This window comes from Ochotona princeps, chromosome 14 (genome assembly GCF_030435755.1).
Source record: "Ochotona princeps isolate mOchPri1 chromosome 14, mOchPri1.hap1, whole genome shotgun sequence".
NCBI lineage: Eukaryota > Metazoa > Chordata > Mammalia > Lagomorpha > Ochotonidae > Ochotona > Ochotona princeps.
The window spans coordinates 33,223,286-33,247,764 of record NC_080845.1 but is presented as its reverse complement, the minus strand read 5'-3'; the positions used below and the strand labels follow the sequence as shown (position 1 = coordinate 33,247,764).

The window sequence follows — 24,479 nt, the reverse complement described above, 5'->3', positions numbered from 1 at the left end:
CAGCTTCCTGCTAATAGGCACCCTAGAAGCAGCAGATGATGGCTCAGCTACTGGTCCCTGCCACCCATGTGTGAGACCCAAACTGCGTTCTGGGCATCTGTCTTCAGCCTGGTCCAGACCCTGTTCACTGTGGGAATTTGTAGAACAAGCTACCTAGATGGAAAAATCTCTTTCAAATAATATAAAAAGAAATAAAACTTTAAAAAGAGAAAAACTGAAGTGATAGCAGCTAACAATTCCAGCATGCAGGACCAGAACCATATGGGGAGGAAATACGACTAGAGTCACAAAATGGAAACAAAATACTCTCCTGCCTAATGAAGGGCACACAAACTTTTTAATAATGGGAGGAATGGGGAGGGGAGCGGACAGGGGGGTCCAACAGACGGACAAGAACAACCATGAGAGAAACAACCACTCCCATGAGGGTGTAATAGAAATGCCTTTGAAGGAAATGTGTCGCTCCTGAGCTCTGCCTCGGCCTGGGCCACCTGCTTTACTCTATTTGGGTCCCTCCTTCAGCACTTGCTAAACTACAGCTGTGGCCTGGCTTCAGCCTGCACTGGGTTCTCACCCTCTGCTGAAGGTTTGCTTAGGGACAGGAAAATCTGTATATCTCAAGTCCTCTACAGGATGGCCCTAACATCACGGCCCCGGGGCTGGGCAGAGTCTATAAGCCAACAACTCAGCCAGATGCTCAGGAGTTGGGTTACATAGGGGGATATCTGGATTGTCTGTGTGGCAAACACCTATCCCAAGCCACTCAGCATTCCTGAATGGATCCAGCCATCTGGTGATTCTGGTTTACACCTATGAGATTGTGGGATCACTATGGCAAGAAAACTCTTGTGTACCTGAAGGCCAAGGCAGCCCATACATCTGGAACTCACCCAGGGCAAACAAGCTCTCTCCAGCCCAAAGAAGGCACCTGAAAGTTACAGAGCTAGGGAAGCTTGGGCAGAGGGTGTCCTTTCCAGAAAAGGTGGGCTGCTATACAGCACGGCCACACAGGGCAGAGAAAACAGACAGTAGCACTAACGTCAGGTGGCAAAGACAATACTTTTTCAGAGAATTGCTGTAGGAGGGGGAAATCCAGCAGTTGGCCAATTGCCCCTGGCAGCCCAGAGAGACCCTGGCCAAGAAGTTGGTGACACCGTTCTTCAGGGCAGCATAGCTTCTCTTCATGGCACATCAGTTGGCCAAGGCCAAGTTTGTAGACTGGAGTCGCTCTGTCTCCTCGCAGATATTTTGTTCCACCAAGTCACATTCAGCCAGGAATGCCTAAAAGATAGACACACAGGGCAGTGAGGGCTTGCTGAGGCAGCCTGCTGAGGCCAGCCCACACAGCCATTCTGGGGGATTCATGTGTGTATGAAGGGCACCTGACCTGGGCTTTAAGGTAGTGGAAAGACAGGAGAGAGCAGGGAAGCCCAGTACCAGGGTTTCTGACCATGTTCTAGATCAACAATTCCCTAAAAGACATAAGGACAAGCAGCCTTGCCTCGGGGCTGCTGCACTGCAATTGCTCATCTCCAGGGGACACAAGAATGGGGCCTTGCAGAACTATGCAATATGTTAGTCCTACTTGTTCTCCAGGGTGCTTCCCCCTTAAATACTTCAAATTCAAATATTACCATAGGGACATGAAGGGGGCTCTTTTTGATATTCTGAGTTCATGGTGATAAGTAGTATCCCAAAAAAGCAATGCTCCACACACTTCTACATTACCCAGCTTCAAATACATACATAAACATGACCCAACATACTGCCACTTCGTCCTCTACTACCACAGAACTCACCTGAATCTTTTTCACCAAACCCTTCCTTTTCAGTCTACTGTCTTTGAAATTTTCTGGCAGGATCTATGAAAAAATAAGTTGACACATAAGCAATCCTTTGTGAAAAAGAAATGAGACTCTTTCAGCAACATAGCAGACCCTGATGTGAATAAGATGTGCATTTTCAGCAATCACTTCACCAGCTCTGTTTCTTATGTGGCCCTTTCCACAGCTCCCATCCCTGTAAAGTGCCCTTTGTCCTCAACGTTGGAACCACTGAAGCTGATGTGGAAGAGACTGCTTTCACTGTTTCCTGTGTTAGCCTACCATTACAAGCTACACCATGACTCACCATGCCTAGAAAAGCACCTTTTGTCCGTCTGCACAACCCGCCCTCAGCCCCCACCTCCCCGCCTCGGCTGCATCTAAAGCTCAGAGAAGCTCACAGCAATAAGGGGGCCCCAGACTGGAAATGCCATCACTGCTTGTCTGTGAGAAGCTTGGCTCAATGATGCTCATAGCCTCACAAGATGTGGACCTAGTGAAATTCTACAGAAGAGATGAGCTCACTGGAACTATTAGTCACATGAGGAACAGAGAAAAGGAAGCCCCATGGTTTCTTTTTTAAAGATCTACTTTATTTTTACTAGAAAGGCAGATCAGACTTATGGAGAAGAGAGACAGAGAGGAAGATCTTCTATCCACTGATTCTCTCTCCAAATGGCTGCATGGCCAGAGCTGAGCCAATCTGAAGTCAGGCACTTCTTTTGGGTCTCCCACATGGATGCAGGGTTCCAAGGCTTTGGGGTTATCCTCTACTGCTTTCTCAGGCCATAAGCAAGGAGCTGGATGAGAAGTGGGGCTGCCAGGACACGAACTGGTGTTCATATGGATGCCAACTCTTCCAAATGAGGACTTAGTCATTGAGCCATCACACTTGTGGTTTCTTTGATCATGACATCAGGGACCACTTGGGTTCCAGCTTCATGATGTTGACAGATGCTAACAGCATACATGAACATATATGACAAAAGCCCTTTCTTATGGGCCAGCACTGTGGTGTAGCACATTAAGCTACCACTGATGACTTCAGTACTCCATACAGGTGCCAGTTCAAAATTGTTCCACTTCTGATCCAGCTCCCTGCTGATGTCCCTGGGAAAACAGCAGCAGATGACCAACGTACTTGGGCCCCTGAAATTAAAAGCAGCTCTTGGCTCCTGGCTTCAGTCTGGCCCAGCCTTGGCCATTGTGGCCACTGTAGCCATTGGGCGGGGGGGGAGGCAGTGAATGGATGGTGGAAGATATCTAATTCTACCTTTCAAACAAACCTGAAACAAAAAAAGTCCTTGGTTGAGTTATGAGTGTCTACAAATCGGGACTGACTCTTTGGTGTATTTATACAGTAGGAGACATTCAATGCGCTTGAAGAATGGGCTTGCTCAGGCAACTAGAAGGAGTTACTGAAAAAGTGAAATGAACCAAAAGAATGTCACAGAAAACTAGCTCTCAGCTCACTTACCAGAGTGTCAATCTCCTCTAAAATCTTCATAAAATGCTCAATGGTGCCTTTTACTCGCCTGTCAAGCTTGCTGAGAGCTTCTGCTTGCAAATCCTTGGCCAGAAAACCCTATGGAGAAATAACAGGTTATCATAAGAGCTCTTTGAGGCTGATGGAAAACTCTGTATCGATGATATGACCATACCCTGAGTCTATCACTGCTCTGATAGGCCTGGTCACATCTCAGGCCCAGCTCTTGGCAATAACACAAAGGCTGTAGGCTGCTCTATCTCCTACAACCCTCTGGGACGCTACCTCTGCTGAAGTCCTCAGTCCCAGTCCTGCACACAGGAAGCGACTCTAAGAGCACAGGCTGAACAGCAAGTAGGCTTTAATCCTGACTGCTACATACCAGCTTGTGATCTTATAAGACTTAAACTGTTCATGGCGTGAAACCTTCATTATTTAAAATATTTATTAATTTTTTTGAGACTTCCCATCCACTGCCTTACTCTTCTTACCAACCCAGATGACCACAATGGGTGTGAGTCAAAACTGGGAGCTATAGGTTGGAGCCAGAAACCCAACTCAGTTCTCCCATATGGTTAGCAAGATGCCAACCACTCAAGTCATCATTACCACCTTCAGGCTGCACCAGCAAGAATCCAGAATCAGGAGCAAGAGCTGGCTCTGAATCCAGCCCGTGCAATTAGGAATGTGATGGTATCCTAACTAGCATCTTACCGTTGTGCTCAACACCTGCCCCAGGTGTCCTTAGTATATTCCTTGGAGAATAAACAAAGATGTTTAATACAACTCCTCACACAGATGCTTAAAAATGGGAGTGGCTAGGCCCAGCACAATAGTGTAGCAGCAAAAGTCCTCACCTTGAACATGCCAGAATCCCATATGGGTGCCAGTTCTAATCCCGGCAGCCCTGCTTCCCATCCAGCTCCCTGCTTGTGGCCTGGGAAAGCAGTCGAGGATGGCTCAAAGCCTAGGGACCCTGCACCCGAGTGGGAGACCCAGAAGAAGCTCCTGGTTCCTGGCTTCGGATTGGCTCAGTTCCAGCCATTGCAGCCGCTTGGGGAGTGAGCCAGACAGAAGATCTTCCTCTCTGTCTCTCCTCCTCTCTGTGTATCTGCCTTTCCAATAAAAATAAATAAATCTTTTAAAAAAATGGGAGTGGCCAGTCATTATTCCCCCACCCCCGACAGTCTCACTGAATCACAGTTTCACATTTCTTTATCCAACACCCAACTAGATGGAGCAAGGATTGGATCACACAGAGCTCTCAAGATATTTGTCAAAGCTGAGAGCCACAGATACAGATTGACAACATGAAGCAAGAGGTTTTTTTGTTGTTTTTTTTCCCAAAGATTTAATTATTTTCATTAAAAAGACAAACTTATAGTGAGAGAAGAGACAGAAAGAGAGAAATCCTCTATCCACTAAGGGGGTACAATGGCCAGAGCTGAGCCAGTCTGAAGAGAGGAACCAGGAGGCTCTTCGGGTCTCCCACAGGTAGTAGGACTACCCAAGAGTACTTGAGCCACCCTCTGCAGCTTTCATAGGCCATAGGCAGGGAACTGAATCAGAAATGGAGCAGCTGGAACTCAAACTGACACCCATATGGGATGCCAGCACTGCAGCCTGATAAGTCATTGCCCCAGGAAGGAGTAATTCCAACTCAAAGTATTTATTAAAAAAAAAAATTAGAAGTGGGCCAAAAAGATTCAAGGACATTCAAAGAAGCATTACAAAGACGAATGCTGTGGAACAACAGTTAACCTGTTGCTTGGCATGTTCAAATCCCATATTGGCTTGCAATCCAGCTTCCTACTAACATGTTTTGGAGGCAGAAAATGATTGTTCAAGTTCTTAGGTTCCTGTCACTCACATGGAGACTCAGATGGAGGTTCTGGTTCCTGGCTTTAACCCAGTTCAGCCATGGCTTTCATGAGCATTTGGGGAATAAATCAATAGATGGGATATCCTTCTGTCATCTGCCTTTCAATAGAGCTGATTAGGTAAGCTATGATACATTCACCTACAAAATATTATGCCAGCTCTGAAGTCTGATGATTTTTAATGAGACAGGAAAATATTGCATGCTTTTTAGATTTTTTAAAAAAGATTTTTAATGGAAAGGCAGATACACAGAGAGGAGGAGAGACAGAGACGAGGATCTTCCGTCTGGTTCACTCCCCAAGCGGCCGCAACGGCTGGAACTGAGCTAATCCGAAGCCAGGAACCAGGAGCTTCTTCTGAGTCTCCCACTCGGGTGCAGGGTCCCTAGGCTTTGAGCCATCCTCGACTGCTTTCCCAGGCCACAAGCAGGGAGCTGGATGGGAAGCGGGGCTGCCGGGATTAGAACTGGCACCCATATGGGATTCTGGCGTGTTCAAGGTGAGGACTTTTGCCGCTAGGCCACCACACCGGGCCCTAGATTTCTTTTTATTTGAAAGCGTTGCAGAGGAGAGACAGAGATCTTCCATCCGCTGGTTCACTCCCAATTGGCTGCAACAGCTGGAGCTGGGCCAGGCTGAAGCCAGGAACCAGAAGCGTCTTCTGAATCTCCTACCTGGTTTCAGGGTTCCAAACACTTGGCCATCCTCCACTGCTTTCCTAGGACATTAACAGGGAGCTGGATCAGAAGTGGAGCAGCTGGGACTTGAACAGGCACCCACATGTGGAATGTTGGTGCCACAAGCAGAAGCTCTGGTCCCTATATTTCACTCTTTGTCCAAAAAAAAACCCAATTCACAGGGGCTAGTATTGTAGCACAGCAAATTAAGTCACTGCTTATGCTTGAAGAATATGAGCACTGGTTCAATTCCTGACTATTCCACTTACAACCCTGCTCCCTAATGTGTCTGGGAAAGCAGCTTGGATCCCTGCATTGATGCAGGAGATCAAGAAGGAGCTCCTGACTCTTGTCTCTGGCTTGGCCCAGTCCTTTCTGTAGTGGCCATTTGGCGGATGAACCAGTAGTTAGAAGATATCTCTTTCTGCCACCGTTTCTTTAACACTGCCTTTCAAACAAATAAGTAAATCTCATATGTATGGGTGTGCGTGTGTATATATATGTAGACCATATGTATATATTATTTACTTATTTATTATATATATATGCACTAATATAGAAAATAAAAAGTATCTATAAGCCTCTGACTCAGAGATAACCATTATTGAAGTCTGAAATATAATTTACAATTTATACAAATTTGATTTGGTAGGTCAGCACCTCCTCTCCAATTCAAGGAACTAAACAGGATGATCTCCCTACCCCACTAAGTTCATGCTCAACTTAATCCTTCTATCAATCAACAAAATGTTTCTTGCTGCGCCAAACTCATAATGGCCTGGCCCATGGGAAGGAGGCTACCTGCTCTGTTTCAAACAGTACATGATCCTAGCCTAGCAGGTGCTCTTTGAGCATAAATGTATGCTGATAGGGTTTAATAGCATCAAACCCACTGATAGCACTTAGTGCCAGGCTTAATCAATGGTATTTAGCATTCATAACTCTGAAGTAGGAAATGCTATCATTCGCTATTTCAGAGATGAGAAACTTGGGAGAAAGATGATTTTCCCCGAGTAGGACAAAAGGTACTGCCAGGATTGGAAGTCAGCAATCTGGCTGCACTCTACTCACAAAGTTCTTATAGAAGGTAGCAAGCCAAAGCTAAGGAAAGAAGTTACCTGTTGGATGCCACTAAGTTCTTTATTCAGCTCTTCAAGTTGGCTAGCTATCTTCTCCACAGACTTCTCCAAATCTTTCAACTTCTTTAGTTCAACCTCTTCCTCTGGACAGTTCTAAAATGTTTAAGAATAAAATGAAGTCAATAATCACCAACAACAGTAGCCTCCAGTTGGAAAAAAAATCTGACTGTAACTGGGATAAACAATTTATCTAAAGAGGGGTCTTAACTCTGCTACTCTGTGGACACCAAGTCAAAGGGTTATACTTGAAAATTTCTTATATACAAAGATTCAGGCCAGAGGGGAGATGTCAGGTAAACATTCCAGGGAGGGTCCTGGCAGCTTGAGTTCAGAGAAGAGAGACAAGCAGACCCAGGCTGATCAACAGCCAGACAGAAACCTGGAGGGTAAACAAATTACAGAGAGCCACTACAAGGAGTCCAGAATGCCAAGACAAGCAAAATTATCCTTTCACTGTCTCCTCTAAAGTGAGATCTGTGTTTCAATAAAATGACTATACTAAAAAGCCAACACAGCTACTGAATATTCCCTATACACCAGCCGCTACACTTAAATAAAATATGCATATGGGGCCTGATGCTATAGCCTAGCCACTGAAGTCCTCACCTTGCACACGCCAGGATCCCATATGGGTGCAGGTTCTAATCTCAGCGGCTCCGTTTCCCATCCAGCTCCTTGCCTGTAGCCTGGGAAAGCAGTTGAGGACGGCCCAAAGCCTTGGGACCCTGCACCCACATGGGACACCCAGAAGAAGCTCCTGGCTCCCGGCTTCAGATCAGCTCAGCTCTGGCCGCTGCGGTCACGTGGGAAGTGAATCAGCGGATGGAAGATCTTCCTCTCTGTCTCTCCTCCTCTCTGTATATCTGCCTTTCCAATAAAAATAAATAAATCTTTCATATATATGTATATACATACATACGTGTGTGTGTGTGTGTGTGTGTGTGTATACAAAAACATAGAGCATCAGAGAGAAAGGTAGAGAAGGAAAGGGAGACAGGGAGAGCAATATCTTCCATCCATTGTCTCATTCCTCAATGCTGGTCCTGCCAGCCACTATCCTAGACACATTGCCTTTATGATGGTTTTTTCTTTCTTGATAGGCAGAACAACAGACACAGGAACAAGAGCTGAGGCACAGAGAGCCTCTATGTGCTAGTTTACTCCTTAAACACCCACGTTAAAGCCAAGAGCCAGAAACTCCAGTCAGGTCTCCCACACAGGTAGCAGACATTCAGTCACTTTAGACATCACCTGCTGTTTTCTAGGTGCGCACCAGCAGGAAGCTAGATAGGAACCAAGGAGAGACATGATCGCTGGTACACTCAGATGAGACGAAGGTCCTAGGTGGTGGCTCAACCTGCTGTGCCACAATACCTGTCCTATATTACTTTCTTAAGTTTTACCACAACCCTGTGAGAAGTACTTTTACAAAGGATGAAACTAAAGATAAGACAGTAACCTGAGGCCACTCAGCCAAAAGAGGCAGGGCAACTTGAACTCTGACTGGGCTCTCTACACCCTGGGACAGTCCCCAACTCCTCAAACTCCACCCTTGGGTACTGCCCCATGCCCATCCTCATTCTCCCTGATTTTAGAAAATGCTTCCCCTCTCTTACCAAAACACTGGGTGGCAAAGTTTGTTACACTCTTCCAAACTTCACTTCTCTTTGTGGCCAAATCCTGAGGCCCAGGTTTTTGACAGTTTCAAGTCTGTATTAGATTCTTTGCCCCAACTTGGCTAAAATCAGCCCTCACTCTGCTTGGCCACCTCAAAAAACTTCACAAGCTCAACAATCCCACGGTGTCACAATGTAGGCCTGCTCCAGTCCTCTCTCATCATTTCAGGACAACTACTGTCACCTGCCACCTCCTTCCCCCACCATCAACTGACTCCTGGGAAAGAACTGAGTCTGATAAAGGTTTTGCTCTCATGGGAGGGGAAAAAAAGAGTAAAGGGAGAAAAGCTCTTAAAACTGGCACATAGTACTTATTTATTTATTTAAATATTTCCAAGTTTCTTTTAGCCGAAAACTCCCTTGCAGATTTCACTCAGAGTGAATGAGGTCTGTCCCAGACACTGTTTTAACCAGAGATCCCATCACCATGACAAAGCCACATTGTCAAGGAGACACAGCCAGCCTAGGTCCTGGAGCTCAAGGCCTGACCAAAAGGAGCAGAGAGATACAAGAACACCCAAACCAGTAACCCCATCCAACAAAAGGAGACTTGTGCTTGTGTGAAGAGGCGCTTGTCACCCATGTGGAATCTAGGTCCCGTCTGACTTTCTCAACAGAATCACATAGGAAAGACTTGAGTCTGCTGAGAGTCAGGAATTCTGGGTGGAAAAGCCACTTACCTTTTCCCCAATTAACATGATCCGGCAACCATCTTGTATTCCAAGGGCTGACAATGGTGTCTCCATTTCCTTCAGAGATTTTCCTGAAAAGAGGAGACAGGTATGCCAAGCTGTAACAATTGCGTAACACTGAATATTGATTTTTAGCGAGTGTACGAGAAATAGACAAGTTTATTCACTAATCGATCCTAAATCAGTATAACTTTTTTGGAGGGTGTCTTAAGTAACTTTACTTCTAGACATTTGTCGTAAGCAACTACTGCACATGTGTCTACACAGTGACTACTATATGATAATGCTCAGTACAATCTTCATCACAGTGAGAAACTAGAAAGAGTCAAGTATGTGGGAATAGGGGGCTGCTTAACACCACCACTGAAGACTTCATAGGCAGTAAAGCTTTTTTTAATTTTAAGAATCTTCAATGACACTATGAATTTTAAGAAAGAATTCACCATAAGAAAAAAATGTAAAGTATTATATAGAGCTACACCCAGAGGAATGTTCTCCTTTATGGTTTTGTCTGTTTTGAAACATGAATATCTATTGTTCTTATAGTTCAGAAATGAAATTTTTTGTTTTGTTTGGTTTTTAAAGAGAGAACTAGAGTTGTGCAATTGATTAAGCCACCCTCTGTAAAGCCAGAAACCCATATCAGAACGCTAGTTCCAGTCCCGGCTGATCCAGTTCAGATTCAGTTTCCTGTATATGCACCTGGGAAGCCAATGAAAGACACCCCAAGTGCTTGAGCGCCTGCTACACACATGGGAGACCCAAATGAGGCTCCAGGATCTTGGCTTCAGCCCTAGCCATTACGGCTATTGCAGGAGTGAAACTGCAAATGGAGGGTCAACCTCTGTTTTTCCTTCTGTCACTCTGCCTGCTAAATAAAACAATCTTTAAATAAAATCTTTTAAAAAAAGAAAAGATAAGCAGTTGTATTATGAAATAATAAAATGCTATCTATCACTAAATTCTTTATAACAACTGGCACCCAACGAGATAAGTCTATCCCCATCAGACACTAGAATTGGGTTGTCACAGGAGGGGGAAGACAGGATAGAGGTGGGCAGGGAGTGGGTCCTAATATAAATAGGCGTTATCAACTAGGCCTGCAATATTCAAGCCTGTCATAAGTTTGGTACAATGGTCAAGTTGACATTTAGAATGCCTGCAAACCTTATCTGAGTTCTAGCACTTGCTCCACTGTCAGTCCCAGGTTCCTACTACACAGCCTGATGTACAACCTGGGTGGCAACAGGTGATGGCTCAAGTATGTGGACCCCTGTCACCCAATGGGAGACCCAGATTGAGTTTCTGATACTAACTTTGGCCTGACCAGTCTCAGCTTGTTGGATACATTTGGAGACTGAACTGGTGGATGGAAGATCTGTCTTTCTGCCTTTCAGTAAATAAAAACTAATAAAAAAAAACTTCCTCAAGCACTAGACACAAGACAGTACCTTAACCTAACATCTAACAAAGTTTTATGTTAAGCAACTAAGAAAACAACTCTTTAATAGTAATGTCATTACAAGGTATACTACAAGGTACACATGGTAGTACCATGTGAACACACAGTAGGGAGAAGATCTAACCTAACCAGAGAGGTCTGATTATATGTACACAATGGTGAAATTTCTGTCATCATCACGTGGCTTCAAATCTGATCCCTGTTCAGATGAACAAATGTGCCAGATACAAGGCAAACCCTCAGTAAACATCTGCTGAAGAAATGAATGGCCCAGTTTGAAAACAGAATTCCCTTTGGGTAACGTTAAGCAGTTTTAAATCTGTCTGTTGGCCATCAGGGTTCAAAGATGGAAAAGATGCCTACCCTTAAATATGAGTTTCTGCAAAGGCAGTGGAACCCCTATGGCCTCTTCAACAACCTGGGCCAGGTCTTGGACGATTGGCTCGCTGCTGCCATGCTGGGGGATAACGTGAAGGTCATGCTTCTCATTGCCTGAGGAGACAGAAAAGTGGTGAATGAAGACGGATTCCTTACATACACCGACGCAGGCTGACACTGTATTACGTCTGTGTAGCACCAGCCTTCAAGCCCTGGCCCTAGGCCCCCAGCAGCACTGCTTTCCTCTGGTGATCTGCTGCAGGAGTTTTGTTTGCTCTCACACAATACCTAGCAGGAGGCACAAGAGGTACATTTTAAACACTTACATGTGAGGGGCTGGCACTAGACTCATACACCAAAAACAATCCCACCAAAACATGTGTGCTACTGCTTAGACACAGACTGAGTTTGACTCAATTAAGACCTGCCTTTGGACACCCAAACTAGATGGAATCGAATGAGTCCTCACAGGCACAGGTGTCATGACCCACTGCAGGCGGACACCGCACCACCACATACAAGCCAGACACAGAACCATAATCACAGTCACATGCTAACAGGACACAGAACCCGCGATTATACATACACACAACACAGATCTCATGATCATGCACACACTCAGGATACAGAACCCGCAATCACACACACACACACACACACACACTCACACACAGGATACAGAACCCGCAATCACACACACACACACACACACTCACACAATTAAACACACACACATACACATCCTGACACAGATCCCACGACATACCCGACACGGATCCCGCAGTCTCGCGCACACACACACACACACACATCCCAACAGATTCCCGCGACACGCCAGACACAGATCCCACAATCTCGCACATACACACTAGACACAGAATCCGCAATTACACACTCACACACATACACACAGAACAAAAACTGCAATCACACACACATGACACAGAACCTGTGATTATACACACACACAATTCAGATCCTGCAATCATGCACACACACACACACACAGGACACAGAACCTGCAATCAGACATACATACGACACAGAATCCGCAAGCACACACACACATACACAAAGGACACAGAACCCACAATCACATACACACATCACACACATACACACACACAGAGTCAGGCCCACATGGTAAAGCACGAACCCGCGTTCACACACACACAGACGGGCCCAGCGGTGAGGCACGAACCCGCGCAACACTTAGGTCCCAACAAATGCCCAAGACCCGGTCACAAGCAAAGGTGTGAGGACACAAGTTATACGCAGAAGTTGGCTCCACGGACACAGCCGAGAAGCCCACGCTCCGGGACATTCTCCCGGAGGACTCGTGGCCGGACCTTTCGAGCCCCGCACCGGGCCCACCCTGCGCCCGCGCTCACTGTGGGTGACGGTCACGCAGAGCCCGGCTGCCGCCATTTCCTCGGTCCCGGTCAGCTCCTCTGCCTGGGTCACCTCGTTCGGGATCACGTCCTCGGCCGGCGGCGGCACCTCCTCAGCCGGGGGCACCCCTTCCACCTGAGGAGCCTCCTCGTTTCGCGGTGTCTCCTCGCTCCGGGCCGAGCGGGTACGGGCTTTCTTCTTCATCCGCGGCCTGGCAGCGCCGGAGGCGGCGCCCCGGGTGGGTCGGTCATGTCCACTGGCTGCACTCCTCAGCGATGGACGACGAGAGGCCGGCTGGCGGCCCTCGGCCAGGGCCTCCGACGGGCGCGGCTCCCGGCCGGACCGAGGAGCGCGCCGCCGGGGGCCCAGCTGGCCCCGATCGCCGCGAGGTCTCCTTGCGTGGCCGCGCTCCGCCAGGCCCGCGCTTGTCGGCCGCCCAGCAGCCGTGGGAGCCGAGCGCCGCGTCCCGCCACCGTGCCCCGGCCTCCCGGACCCGCCTCTCGGCGCCGGCCGGCTCTCGCCCCGCCTCATCCGCTAAAGCCACCGCCCTAAGCCCCACCCAACGAGCCTGGGCCCCGCCCCGCACAAGGAAGCCCCGCCCACACATCACGGAGGCCCCGCCCCCGGAGGCTCCCTTCCCGGTTCCCCAATCATCTGGCCTTTCCCCCCCATCCCCCGGAAGGCCAAGCTGAAAACCCGGAAAAAGGTTCGGGAAACTCCAGTCACATCGCGCTTGCGCGTGGTGGTGGCGTGGGAGGGGGGGCCCGGAAGTCGGACCGGGAGTGATTCTGCTTCCGTTTCTGTGTTCGCTCCAGTGTTTGGGTTCTCTCCGCGGCCGCCCAAGATGAACCGATTCTTCGGGAAAGCGAAACCCAAGGCTCCGCCACCCAGCCTGACTGACTGCATTGGCACGGTGGGCACTTGACCCTGAAGGACTCGGCTCAGGGACTTTTAACATCCCGACCCCGCCCACCCCCCGGTCCCTGGGCGCCTAACCCTCCTCCCCATTCCTGGGCCCATCACACCCCGACCTTCCGTCGCACCTTACCTCCTTCATTCCTGTGACCCTTGTCTTTCCAATGCCACAAGCCAGGGACCCTTTGGCCCCATCACTAGCTCGCCTTACCCGTACCCGACCCATTGCCCTCTCCACACACTGCACTCCATCCTCTGCACTCCAGCCAGCCGTTTTGGTCCCCTATACCCTTCCCATCATGTTCAGCCTGACTCCGTGTCAGTACCCTTAGCTTGAGGTTTGCATCATAGTGATGCAAAATTAAGAACCCTGGTCCCTCCCCGCACTGTCCACTGGGCACTGCCTGTTTGTTGGACCTCCACCCTGGCCGGTCTCCAATGCCAGTGAAAACCTCAGCTTAGAACCCTGATTCTCCAGTTATTATTCTGCCTCCAGTACATTTAAGGGAGACCTGGTATCTCAGAATCCAGAGAACCCCCTGTGTGTGCTGCTGCTGTTTCCCGCCATTATCCTTCACCATTCCTTGTTTCTTCCTCCGTACTCTTTTTCTCCTGTGCCTTTCCATGTTAAGTGCAATCACTGTGACCACATTTGATATTTTTCCCCAAGGTGGACAGCCGGGCTGAATCTATTGACAAGAAGATTTCCCGACTGGATGCTGAGCTGGTGAAATACAAGGATCAGATTAAGAAGATGAGAGAGGGCCCTGCAAAGGTAAGGCGGGCAGCGACGGCTTCCTGAGGAGCAGAGCGCGCCGCCTGAAGCACTGCAGGAACAGGGCTGGGGGTGGGAGATGGTGAAGGATACAGAAGAAATGCTCACAGCTTGGTGAACGAGGCATCATCAGAGGAAGGCCAAGGTGTGGCCCGGTAGGGAAATGATGCTGATGATGCCAGAAATATGTACACAGAATCAACATATACTGCCGAAAACGTGACGGAGCAGGGCCTGGTTGTGCCCAGGAGCAGTGACTCGTCAGGCCGGTCAGCTTAGGTGGTTATGATACATTGGTTAAGAAGTGGCATGCTGGGAAAGCATACTGAATGAGGCCCATGGGACCAGCGTTCCTTTTTTTTTTTTTCTTTTAGGATTTATTTTTATCGGGAAGGCACACCCGCTGGTTCACTCCCCAGATGGCTACAACGGCCAGAGCTGAGTCAATCCATAGCTAGAAACCAGATCTCCTACGCAGGCACAGGATCCCATGGCTCAGGGCTATCCTCCACTGCTTCCACAGCAGGGAGCTGGATGGGAAGTGGAGCAACCAGGAAACGAATGGGTACCCACATGGGTTCCTGGTGCTTCCAAGGGGAAGACTAGCTAATTGAGCCATTACGCTAGGCTGGGAGCAATGTTGTAAAACACTGTCACCACCTACTAGCTGTGACCCTGATTAGGTAGGAGCAGAGTGTTGCATTTAACTGCATTGACTAAGCATATGGAACTAGTTTTTTTCCAGCTGCATACTGTATCGACCATATAATCAGGTTATCACTTAACTTTAATTTTCCCATCTGCAAAGTGGGAAATATAATAATATAATATAATATAATATAATATAATACTTTATAGTGTAACCATTAAAGTAATTTACATAACATGAATTTACTGGCATGCATAGAAACACTCAGTAAATGTTAGTTACCATTGTCTGTGTCCTCCCTTACTGGAAAAAAACCATACAATGATGTACAAAAAGGGAAGGCTTTTTTCCATTCACCTTAATGGATAGTGTGGAATGAACAACACAGAATGAAGCCCACCTAGACTCAAGGCGAAGCCCGACCCAGAGGGTAGTCAAGAGGTAGTGTGAATCAGTTTGAAAGTGAGTTCTTAAAATCAGCAATGAGTTCCAGTGCAGAGAGAAGAAAGGTAAGGTTACCATAAAGGTTCTGCTTCTAGAGGGGTTGGAGACTGTAAGATAAGATTGAGGCTTGAGGGAGTGAAGCGTAAAGCAGGAGAGCCAAGTGCAGAATCCCCCGTAAGGCAGATATACAAAGTCAGCACTCAAAATAGAGATCATATGCACTGGGAAAAGGGAAAGGAGTCCAGAACACTTAGGGTGTGGATGCACAGGCAGCTGGGCCTTTCAGGTGGCACTGCAGAACCAGAGCCAGGTGTCTGCGTCCTCTCTAGGCATATGAGTGAAGGAATATGGTCAGTTTATCTTCGTATGTGTCTATTTTCTACCTGTTTTTAATTAAGTCTATTTTCTTCCTCAGAATATGGTCAAGCAGAAAGCCTTGAGGGTGTTAAAGCAAAAACGGATGTAAGTTACATGCATCTCTTTCCCTCTTGCAGGTTTAGCACCAGGGAAATGGTCTTATATCCCTTCAGGTTTCTGTTGATTTCTGTACAAATTTTCATTCACATAATGCAGTTAATAGGGTATCCCCCTTAAAAGTTCAGTTACATCTGTCATATCACCTTCTATTTTTGAAGATGCTCCATATGTATCTTGTGTCCATTATAATAACTGCTTGCCACATGTGGCTGTTGAACATTTGAAATGTGACTACTGTGACTTAAGGCCTGAAATCTTCTCTTTTTAAGATTTATTTTTATTTGAAAGGCAGATTTACAGAGAGAAAGACCTTCCATCCGCTGGTACATTCTCCAATTGGCCGCAACAGCTGGACCTGAGCCGATTCAAAGCCAGGAGCTTTTTGCAGGTCCCCCACTTGGATACAGTGTCCCAAGGACCATCCTCTGCTGCTTTCCCAGACCATAATCAGGAGGGCAGCCAGGATACAAACTGGTGCCCATATGGGATGCCAGCACTTGAAGATGGAAGATCATCCTATTGAACCATGGTGCCAGCCCCTGTAGTTTTAATTTAACTTAGTGAATTTAAGTAGCCATGTGTAGCTAGTGCCTACTGCTTGGAAAGAACCATATCTATAAGGTGTTTTTCCTCTCAGTATTTAGCTAGAGTATGCCATTTTTTTAAATATTTATTTATTTATTTAATTATTTTTATTGGAAAGGCAGATTCACAGAGGAGAGATAGAGAGAAAGATCTTCCAGATCACTCCCCAAGTGGCCAAAGCTGAACCCATCCAAAGCCAGGAGTGTCTTCCAGGTCTCTCACGTGGGTGCAGGGTCCCATGGCATTGGGCCGTCCTCTACTGCTTTCCCAGGTCACAAGCAGGCAGCTGGAAAGGAAGTGCAACAGGCAGGACATAAGCCAGCACCCACATGGGATCCCAGCAGTTGCAAGGCGAGGACATTAGCCCCTAGGCTACTCCATTGCGGGCCTCTTTTTTAAAATAAAGTTAGGAATTCTGTGTCCCTTACCGTTAGAATACATTTTTATGTAATCATCCTTCATTTGTTTTGGTAACTATGCTGCAGTGTTTATATAGAAAGCAAAAACAGTGGTTAAGATGCTGTTTAGGATGCCACCTCCCAGTTAGGGGTTCCTGTATTCAAATCCCAGCTTTGCTTCTAGTTCCAGCTTTCTGCTAATGTGCATGTGGTGTCTCAAGTACTTGGGTCCCAGTCAGTCTTGTGGGAGATTTAGATTGAGTTCTGACCTCCTGGCTTCAGGCTGTCCTACCCCTGGTTGTTGTGGGTATTTGGGGAGTAAACCAGGACATGCAAGGTGTCCTTCTGTTCGTCTATCTCTGCATTTCTCAACTTTTCAAATATAAATAAATGTTTTTTTTTTTAAAGAAATTTTTCTTAAAAATGTGAGTTTTCACCACTGTGGACTACATAGCTGATAAGATATAGCTAGTAGGGAACCAGAAAGGTTGTTGCTATCTCTGTTCCTATTTTAAATTGACTTTTCATATCTGATGTTCTCTTCCTTCTTTGGATTTGATCAGATTGGGAAAAGAAATTCTAATGCCTAGAGTGGTGTGAGTGTAATAAAATTACTACCTTTTTAATTAGTGGCCAACAGGCTGCAGCTTCCAGCAAATGCCAAGACTAGGGACAGGCCATACTGGGCTGTAGCACCTACTAGCACACACAAGACTCAGGGCTGGGAGCAGGCCTGGTAGTACAACCTAGGGGATTCCCTTATGGGCCAACTGCTTCCACTGGTGAGCATGAGAGCTGGGACTTGGGGTGGGCTGGTCCAGGCAGGGCTGCAGCACTCATCAGCTGGCACGTGGGCCGAATCCAGGGTGCAGGCCAGGCTGGGTTAGGCTACTATACCTGTTGATGTGAGAGAGAGCCAGAATGGGCACAGCCAGCTGGTCTAGGCTGCAGCACCCACTGGCACACTCACTGCAGGCTGGACTGCAGTACCCCCAGCAGGCAGTACCCCTTGGCTGGCATATATGTGGGCTGGATCTGGAGGCAGATCGTGCTGAGCTTAGCTGCAGCACCCATGGGTGTGTATAAGATCCAGATGAAATTCAAGACAGGCTGGGCTAGGCTGCAGTACATGCCAACTCATGCAGAGACCAGGGCTGGGGTGATCCTGGTGGGGTTTTTGGAGTTCCCCCCAACTAGGCTGTAGCACCCGCTGGTGTGCATGAAGACCGAACCTGTGGCAAGCTGGGTTGGACTAGCTGCAGCATCCATCAGTTCATGTGAGAGATGGGGCTGGAAGGCGGGGCTGACCAGGAAACTGCATCCACTGGTTTGTGTGTTGCTGGTGCAGGTGACAGACCAGGCCTGACCCTGTACTGTCTGTCTGTCTGTCTGTCTCTCTCTCTCTAATGCTGTCTTTCAAAATAAGTCTTAAATGCAAAAACTAACTTGGAATTCCATCCAGGTCTCCCATGTGGTTGGCAGGGTCTCCAACACTTGGGCCATCTTCCACTGCTTCCCAGGCACATTAGCAGGGACTGGATTGAAGTGGGGAAGCTGGGGCTCAAACCACTGCTCCTTTGGCATGTTGGTATTGAGGTGGCAGTCTTAACAGACTGTACCATAATGCCAGTCCTAATTTGCTGTATATAAAAAATATTTCTGAAGAAATTCTCTTTGATTGCTAAGGATATTTTCTTCCTAAAAAAATTTTTTTGTCTCACATTTGCCATTCTCAACTCATGCTAAACAAGGTATGAGCAGCAGCGGGACAACCTTGCCCAGCAGTCATTTAACATGGAGCAGGCCAATTACACCATCCAGTCATTGAAGGACACCAAGACCACGGTACGCCAAAAGCACCTTTGTCCGTTGTTTTATTTTATTTTTATATTCTTGGGATTTCTCCCCTGTGATTTGCAACCAACGTGGCTTCTTGAGACACTATGTTTTCTTTTAGGTTGATGCTATGAAACTGGGAGTAAAGGAAATGAAGAAGGCATACAAGCAAGTGAAAATCGACCAGATTGAGGTGAGATGTCTGCCAGGTTTTGCAAGAACTTGTACCAGTTTTTGAAAGAATGTGAACAAACATGAGTGATAGAAGGAGCAAAGAAGAAGGACTGAACCTCAGACTGGCATCTGTTGGTGGTATAAATAGAAATATCTACATGGTGTGTCTGGTGCAGAAGAAGCACCTAGCAGTTGCTTACAACTCAATGCTTTTTGATCAGTTTTCTCAGAAGGCAGTGACATTGCTGCCTGTATTAAATGAGGATACATGGGTCCGGTTATTAACACAATACCTGGCATCAAGTTGGTTCCATTTTCCATTAATTACCTTTTTAGATTTTTTTTAATTTATATATTTATTTCAAATGCAGAATTACAGAGGGAGGGAAACAGAGAGGTATCATCTAATGACTGCTGATTCCTTCTCCAAATGGCCACAATGGCCAGAGCTGGGTCAAGCCGAAATCAGGAGCCCAGAGCTTCTTCCAGGTCTCTCTCTTGGTTGGCCTCTGGTCCAGCTTCCTGCCAGTGCGTACTCTGGGAAGGCTGCAGAGGATGGTTCAAGTACTTAAGTCCCTGCCACCTCTATAGGAGACCTGGATGAAATTCCTGGTCATTAGATTTTGTTTAGCTCAGCCTTGACTATCAGATGCCATTTGGAGAGTGAGCCAATGGGTGGAATAGTCTCTCTATCTCTCTGCCTTTCAAATAAAATTAATATACTTTTTTAAGTAGTCACTAACCTTAAAAAAAAAAATAGGTGCTGATATTGTGGCATAGCAGGTAAAAGCTACAGCCTGCATTGCTGGCATCTCATATGCGCACCAATTCGACTTCTTGCTCCTCCACTTCTAATCCTGTTTCCTGCTAACATCACTTGGGAAAACAACTGGAGATGACCCAAGTGCTTGGGCCTCTGCCATGCATGTGAGAGACCCAAAAGCAGCTCTTGGCTCCTGGCTTTGGCCTGGCTCAGCACTAACCATTGCTACTTCTCAGGGAATAACCTAATAGATAGAGAACCTCTATCTATATAACTCTGACTTTCAAATAAATCAATAATTCTTAAAAAAAAAAATAAAACACGCAAAGTGGTCACTAGCAAAGGATTTAGATAAGGCACTTGAACTAACAAATTGAGAGCTGCTTGTAATTTTGACATTTTACTAACTTTTAAAAAATTACTCATTGCTAAGATCGAAAGGAAAAATGTAGGGGAAGGGAATACTTAGAAAAAAAAAAAAAACTTGTGACACGTATTTCTATAGGATTTACAAGACCAGCTAGAGGATATGATGGAAGATGCTAATGAAATCCAAGAAGCACTGAGTCGGAGTTATGGCACCCCAGAATTAGATGAAGATGACCTCGAAGCTGGTAAGTTGTGAGAAAAACAATGTAAAGCTTTAGAGCATGAAAGGAACAGGTGGCTAAGACCTGGGTGATGGCAGCAGAAGTAGAGGTAATTGATTGAAGAAATGTTAGGAGATTGAGTGGATAAGACCTAGTGGTTATCTGGGTACAGAGGAGAGGGAGGCACTGAGGAGGACAGTTGCTGATTTCTGGCAAATGGTGGAACCACTTCATATTTAGTTTTTTGTTGCATGATTCCCCTTTACTGCATTTTTCTTCAAAGTCTGTTCTTGCTTAGTCTTTTGTTTTATTATCTTTTATTTTTTTATTTCCCATCTTGAATGTCCCCTGATGAGTCTCTGCCTTCTATTGCCATTTTTCCAGGCTGCTTCCGATTTGCCTTATCACAGATTTCTTTTTAGAGCTTGATTTCTTGTAATGATCATGTAATATGCAACAATTTCATGTCTTCTTTCAGATCCATAAATAGATGAGAATTGTTTACATTTGTTGTCAGAATTTTCTTTCTTGAATTGGCCAGCTAAAGTCTTCTCATGAAGACTGGAGTCTTGTAAATCTGTGCGGAAATGATTGTTTTACATGAATTTTTGCTTTTGTTTTTTTATAGATTTTTCTACATAAGTCTCCTTGAAATTTCTTAAATACATTAATTTCATTTTATGACACAGTTTCATAGGCTCTGGGATTCTCTCAACCCTTCCCCAAACCCTCCCCCATATTGAATTCCTCCATTTTGTTACAGTAGTACAGACTGTAACTAGTCATGATTCCTTCATTGTGGACGTAGACCATAGTCACCTTGTATCTTGAGACTAGTATTTAAATTTTCATAATTGACTTGGTTAACATTGAAACACATCAACCTGACGATTGCACTGCTTACATTTTCATTTGAAATGCTGACTGTTTCCCATCTCAGAGTTGGATGCCCTGGGTGATGAGCTCCTGGCTGATGAAGATAGTTCTTACTTGGATGAAGCAGCATCTGCACCTGCAATTCCAGAAGGTGTTCCCACTGACACGAAAAACAAGGTGAACATTTTCCTGTTTATATTTCTAAGAAAAATGGTCAAAGTTATATGCCTGATCACCAGCCTGCAAATCTAAATGGTAGTCATTAAGTTAGGACAAAGACAATCCTGGTGATTATTTTGAGAACCCTTGAAAGGCCAGTTTTCCGGTACTGGATGATAACAGGCCAGTTTAATTGTGTCACTGAGACTTGGGGATGTGTTTTAAATGGCAATTTGTATAGTACATATAATAATCCTCATTGTGAGCTAGCACTGGGTATCATTTGCAGGTTTCAGACATTTCTGGGGAAAACCTCAACCATGAGCTTCCCATGAGGTGTAGTGTTAAAGAAAGTCCTGCTTTCCAGACATACTAGTGTTAATTTTTTGAGTGGGTTTTTTAAACATGGGATTAATAATCTAATAGAAATCTTAATGGAGGAGGATTCTAATTCCACAAGATCAGGACATCCATTTGGCACTAACTATGATAGAAAAACTGATGTGAGTTTTTCTGTTCTTTGCATCTGTGATGTGCAGGTAACTGCAAATATTTCACAGTTGTTGTCTAGGGCAAATTAAATATTGTTATCTAAAGAACTCTATAAACCTAAAGCTGTTTCCTGGGGCTTGTGCTGTGGCATGGTTGGCAAGCCACCTCTTGTAGTGCCAGCATCCCGTATGGGGATTCATTCATGTCCTGGATGCTCCACTTTCATTTCTTCCTGTTAATGACCTAGGAAAAAAGCCCCAAATACTAGAGCCCCTACTACTCATGTTGGAGACCTGGATGAAACTCCTAACTGCTGGCTCCTGGCTCCTGGCTCCTGGCTTCAGCCTGGCCTAGCCCTATCTGTTTCAGCCAGTTGGGGAGTGAGCCAGAAGACAGAGCAGATCTGTCTCTCCTTCTCTCTGATTCTCTCAAATGAATAAGTAAACCTTAAAACAAACAAACAAAAAACCTTGAAGCCGTCCCCAACTGTACATAGTTGTTATTGTAAACAGATTATATTATTGCTTATAAAATCTCATTGACTGCATCTTAGTTCCATCTTAGTAAACTCTCATTTTTTTCTGTAACTACTGCATATTTATAGTCTGGTGTTTGCTTTCTCACTCTGAACCCTAAATCTGTGCAATGTAGTTGGCAAACTGTGTGGGAGCCAGCCTTAGTTGTGCCTTATTCACAGTTATCCTTTATTTATCATTTGACTTTGAGCCAGTCCAAAACTCACAGCTTTTCTCTGAACATCATCAATTTTTCCCAATCATAAAATGTAGAGAGCAAAGATCACAGAGCAGGTGATTTCTCAGGGCCCTTATAACTGATTTCTTAGAATGTGCAGTTTCTCCTTTGGTAATCATGCCTTCTCCATCAAGCCTGAGCAGTTGTACCCTCTCAGTCCAACCTCTCTGAAGTTCCAGGTGCACACATTGTCTCTGTGCCCCTAAAGTAATTTAGAGCAACACTGCCACAGCTCACCCTTTCAAGTCCCTAGTAGCAAGTTCCTGGATCATCCATGTTAATTCCACTTTTATAAGGTCACAGATTTCTGAGTTAAATGTGCTATGTGATTTTTGTTTTTTTATTTTTAAGATTTATTTATTTGAAAAGCAGAATTGGAAAGGGAGACAAAGAGAGATTTTCCATCTGCTAGTTCACTTCCCCAAATGCTGCATGAAATCAAACCAGGAACTAGGAGCTTCAAGCTGGTCTCTCTCATAGGTGCAGGGCCCAAGTACTTGGGCCATCTTCTGCTGATTTTCTCAGGCCATTAGCAGCAGGGTGGATCAGAAGTGGAGCAACAGGGACATAGAGTGGTACCCATATGGGATGCTGACATTGCACACAGGAGCTTATCTGCCACACCATAACAGGCCCTGATTTCTTAATAGTGGTACCAGTGCCTATGATTTTGTAATAAGGCATGATCTGGAAGTGACTGAGGACACTGTTCTTTCAAGGATTTGGGAGGCTTCTAAAGGAACTGGATCTACAATATCCATCTTAGGAATCAGAGGGGAAATGTGAATCTGGAGGGATGGACTAACAGCACCTCTGCCTTTTTCTTTTGCCTTCCAAGCTTCCTTGACCGTTTCCTGTGTTCACTCATATATGCTGTTTCCCTCCCTTTACCCAAGAAAGGATCACACCACTTTCTGTTTTCTGATTCTTTTCCTGATTCACTTACCCCTCATCTTCTGAGTAGGATGTGGGCTTTTACTGATGAAATACTTGGAAATGAATTTCAACTAAACTGGTCTAATGATTTTTCATCAAGTGGAAACTAGTGGTACTAAACATTGCTTCCTTTTCGCAGGATGGAGTACTGGTGGATGAATTTGGATTGCCACAGATCCCTGCTTCATAGACTTGCATCACTCAGCTCCATCATGTAAAATCAGCGAATATTCTGGGACTGGGAAATATTTCTCTTTCCAAATTTACCATAACAAATTTGGGTTTTTTCCCTTTCTTTGAAAGAAAAGCTAATCACACTGCTCTTTTGTTTTCCGTTAAGAGACTCGTTGCTTGGGGAATGCTTTTTTTGTACTAAAATTTGATTTTTTTTTTCTCTTATGAAAGGTTAACTTACTTAGAAGTGTCTTTGGCTTTGTATGACACGTTTTCATTCATTAATAGCAATTTGAAATAAAACCTAGGAAATGAGAATATTTAAATTCCATGACAGTGTAACTCTGCAGTCTCAAAATGAACTGATAAATTTCTGAGGCAAAGATTAAATTATGGAGACTGTTCATATTAGGATTCAAAACCATTTTCTATTGTGGCATTATAGGGTGGTTAAAGTGATGGCCTTTTTTGATAGGTTTTGTTGTGTCTTGTGAGCAAATCACTGTGTGCAGTATTGGAATGGAATTATCACTACTGTATCATAAGTGGGTATCTTGATTCTGTGGTTCCCTCAGTATTGTAGTCTGACTTGTAACCAATAATGAATATTTCTTGATATTTAATGTATAGGACATTTATTTATACTCAATAAATATTTTTCAAAAGGATATAACTTTACTAATATCACTTTTTAGCCTAAATACTTCATCTCAGAAATCAGATTTAATATAATTTTAATGTTAATTTAGAATCCCATTTGAGTCCACAGCATTGTACTATAGAAGAAAGAGCAAGGCAGGGCTGGCACAATAGCCTAGTAGCTAAATCCTTGCCTTGCATGTGCTGGGATCCCATATGGGTGCCAGTTCGTATCCTGG

The 24,479-nt window shown here is 45.4% G+C and overlaps 2 protein-coding genes across 2 annotated transcripts; one reads left to right on the top strand and one right to left on the bottom strand.

Annotated features, from left to right (window-relative positions):
* Nucleotides 1-436: 436 nt before the first annotated feature.
* On the bottom strand, nucleotides 437-13,151 carry BAG1 (BAG cochaperone 1). Its single transcript, XM_058672170.1, has 7 exons — nucleotides 12,605-13,151; nucleotides 11,199-11,327; nucleotides 9,362-9,444; nucleotides 6,985-7,098; nucleotides 3,301-3,408; nucleotides 1,800-1,862; nucleotides 437-1,281 (listed from the first exon to the last, which is right to left on the bottom strand). The coding sequence occupies exons 1-7, from the start codon at nucleotides 13,134-13,136 to the stop codon at nucleotides 1,192-1,194; spliced, it is 1,119 nt and encodes a 372-aa protein (XP_058528153.1). The 5' UTR covers nucleotides 13,137-13,151; the 3' UTR covers nucleotides 437-1,191.
* A 28-nt stretch (nucleotides 13,152-13,179) lies between these two features.
* On the top strand, nucleotides 13,180-24,274 carry CHMP5 (charged multivesicular body protein 5). Its single transcript, XM_004581047.3, has 9 exons — nucleotides 13,180-13,311; nucleotides 13,421-13,518; nucleotides 14,191-14,295; nucleotides 15,804-15,850; nucleotides 18,600-18,693; nucleotides 18,806-18,877; nucleotides 20,127-20,235; nucleotides 21,152-21,264; nucleotides 23,567-24,274. The coding sequence occupies exons 2-9, from the start codon at nucleotides 13,450-13,452 to the stop codon at nucleotides 23,615-23,617; spliced, it is 660 nt and encodes a 219-aa protein (XP_004581104.1). The 5' UTR covers nucleotides 13,180-13,311; nucleotides 13,421-13,449; the 3' UTR covers nucleotides 23,618-24,274.
* The last annotated feature ends 205 nt before the right edge of the window (nucleotides 24,275-24,479 follow it).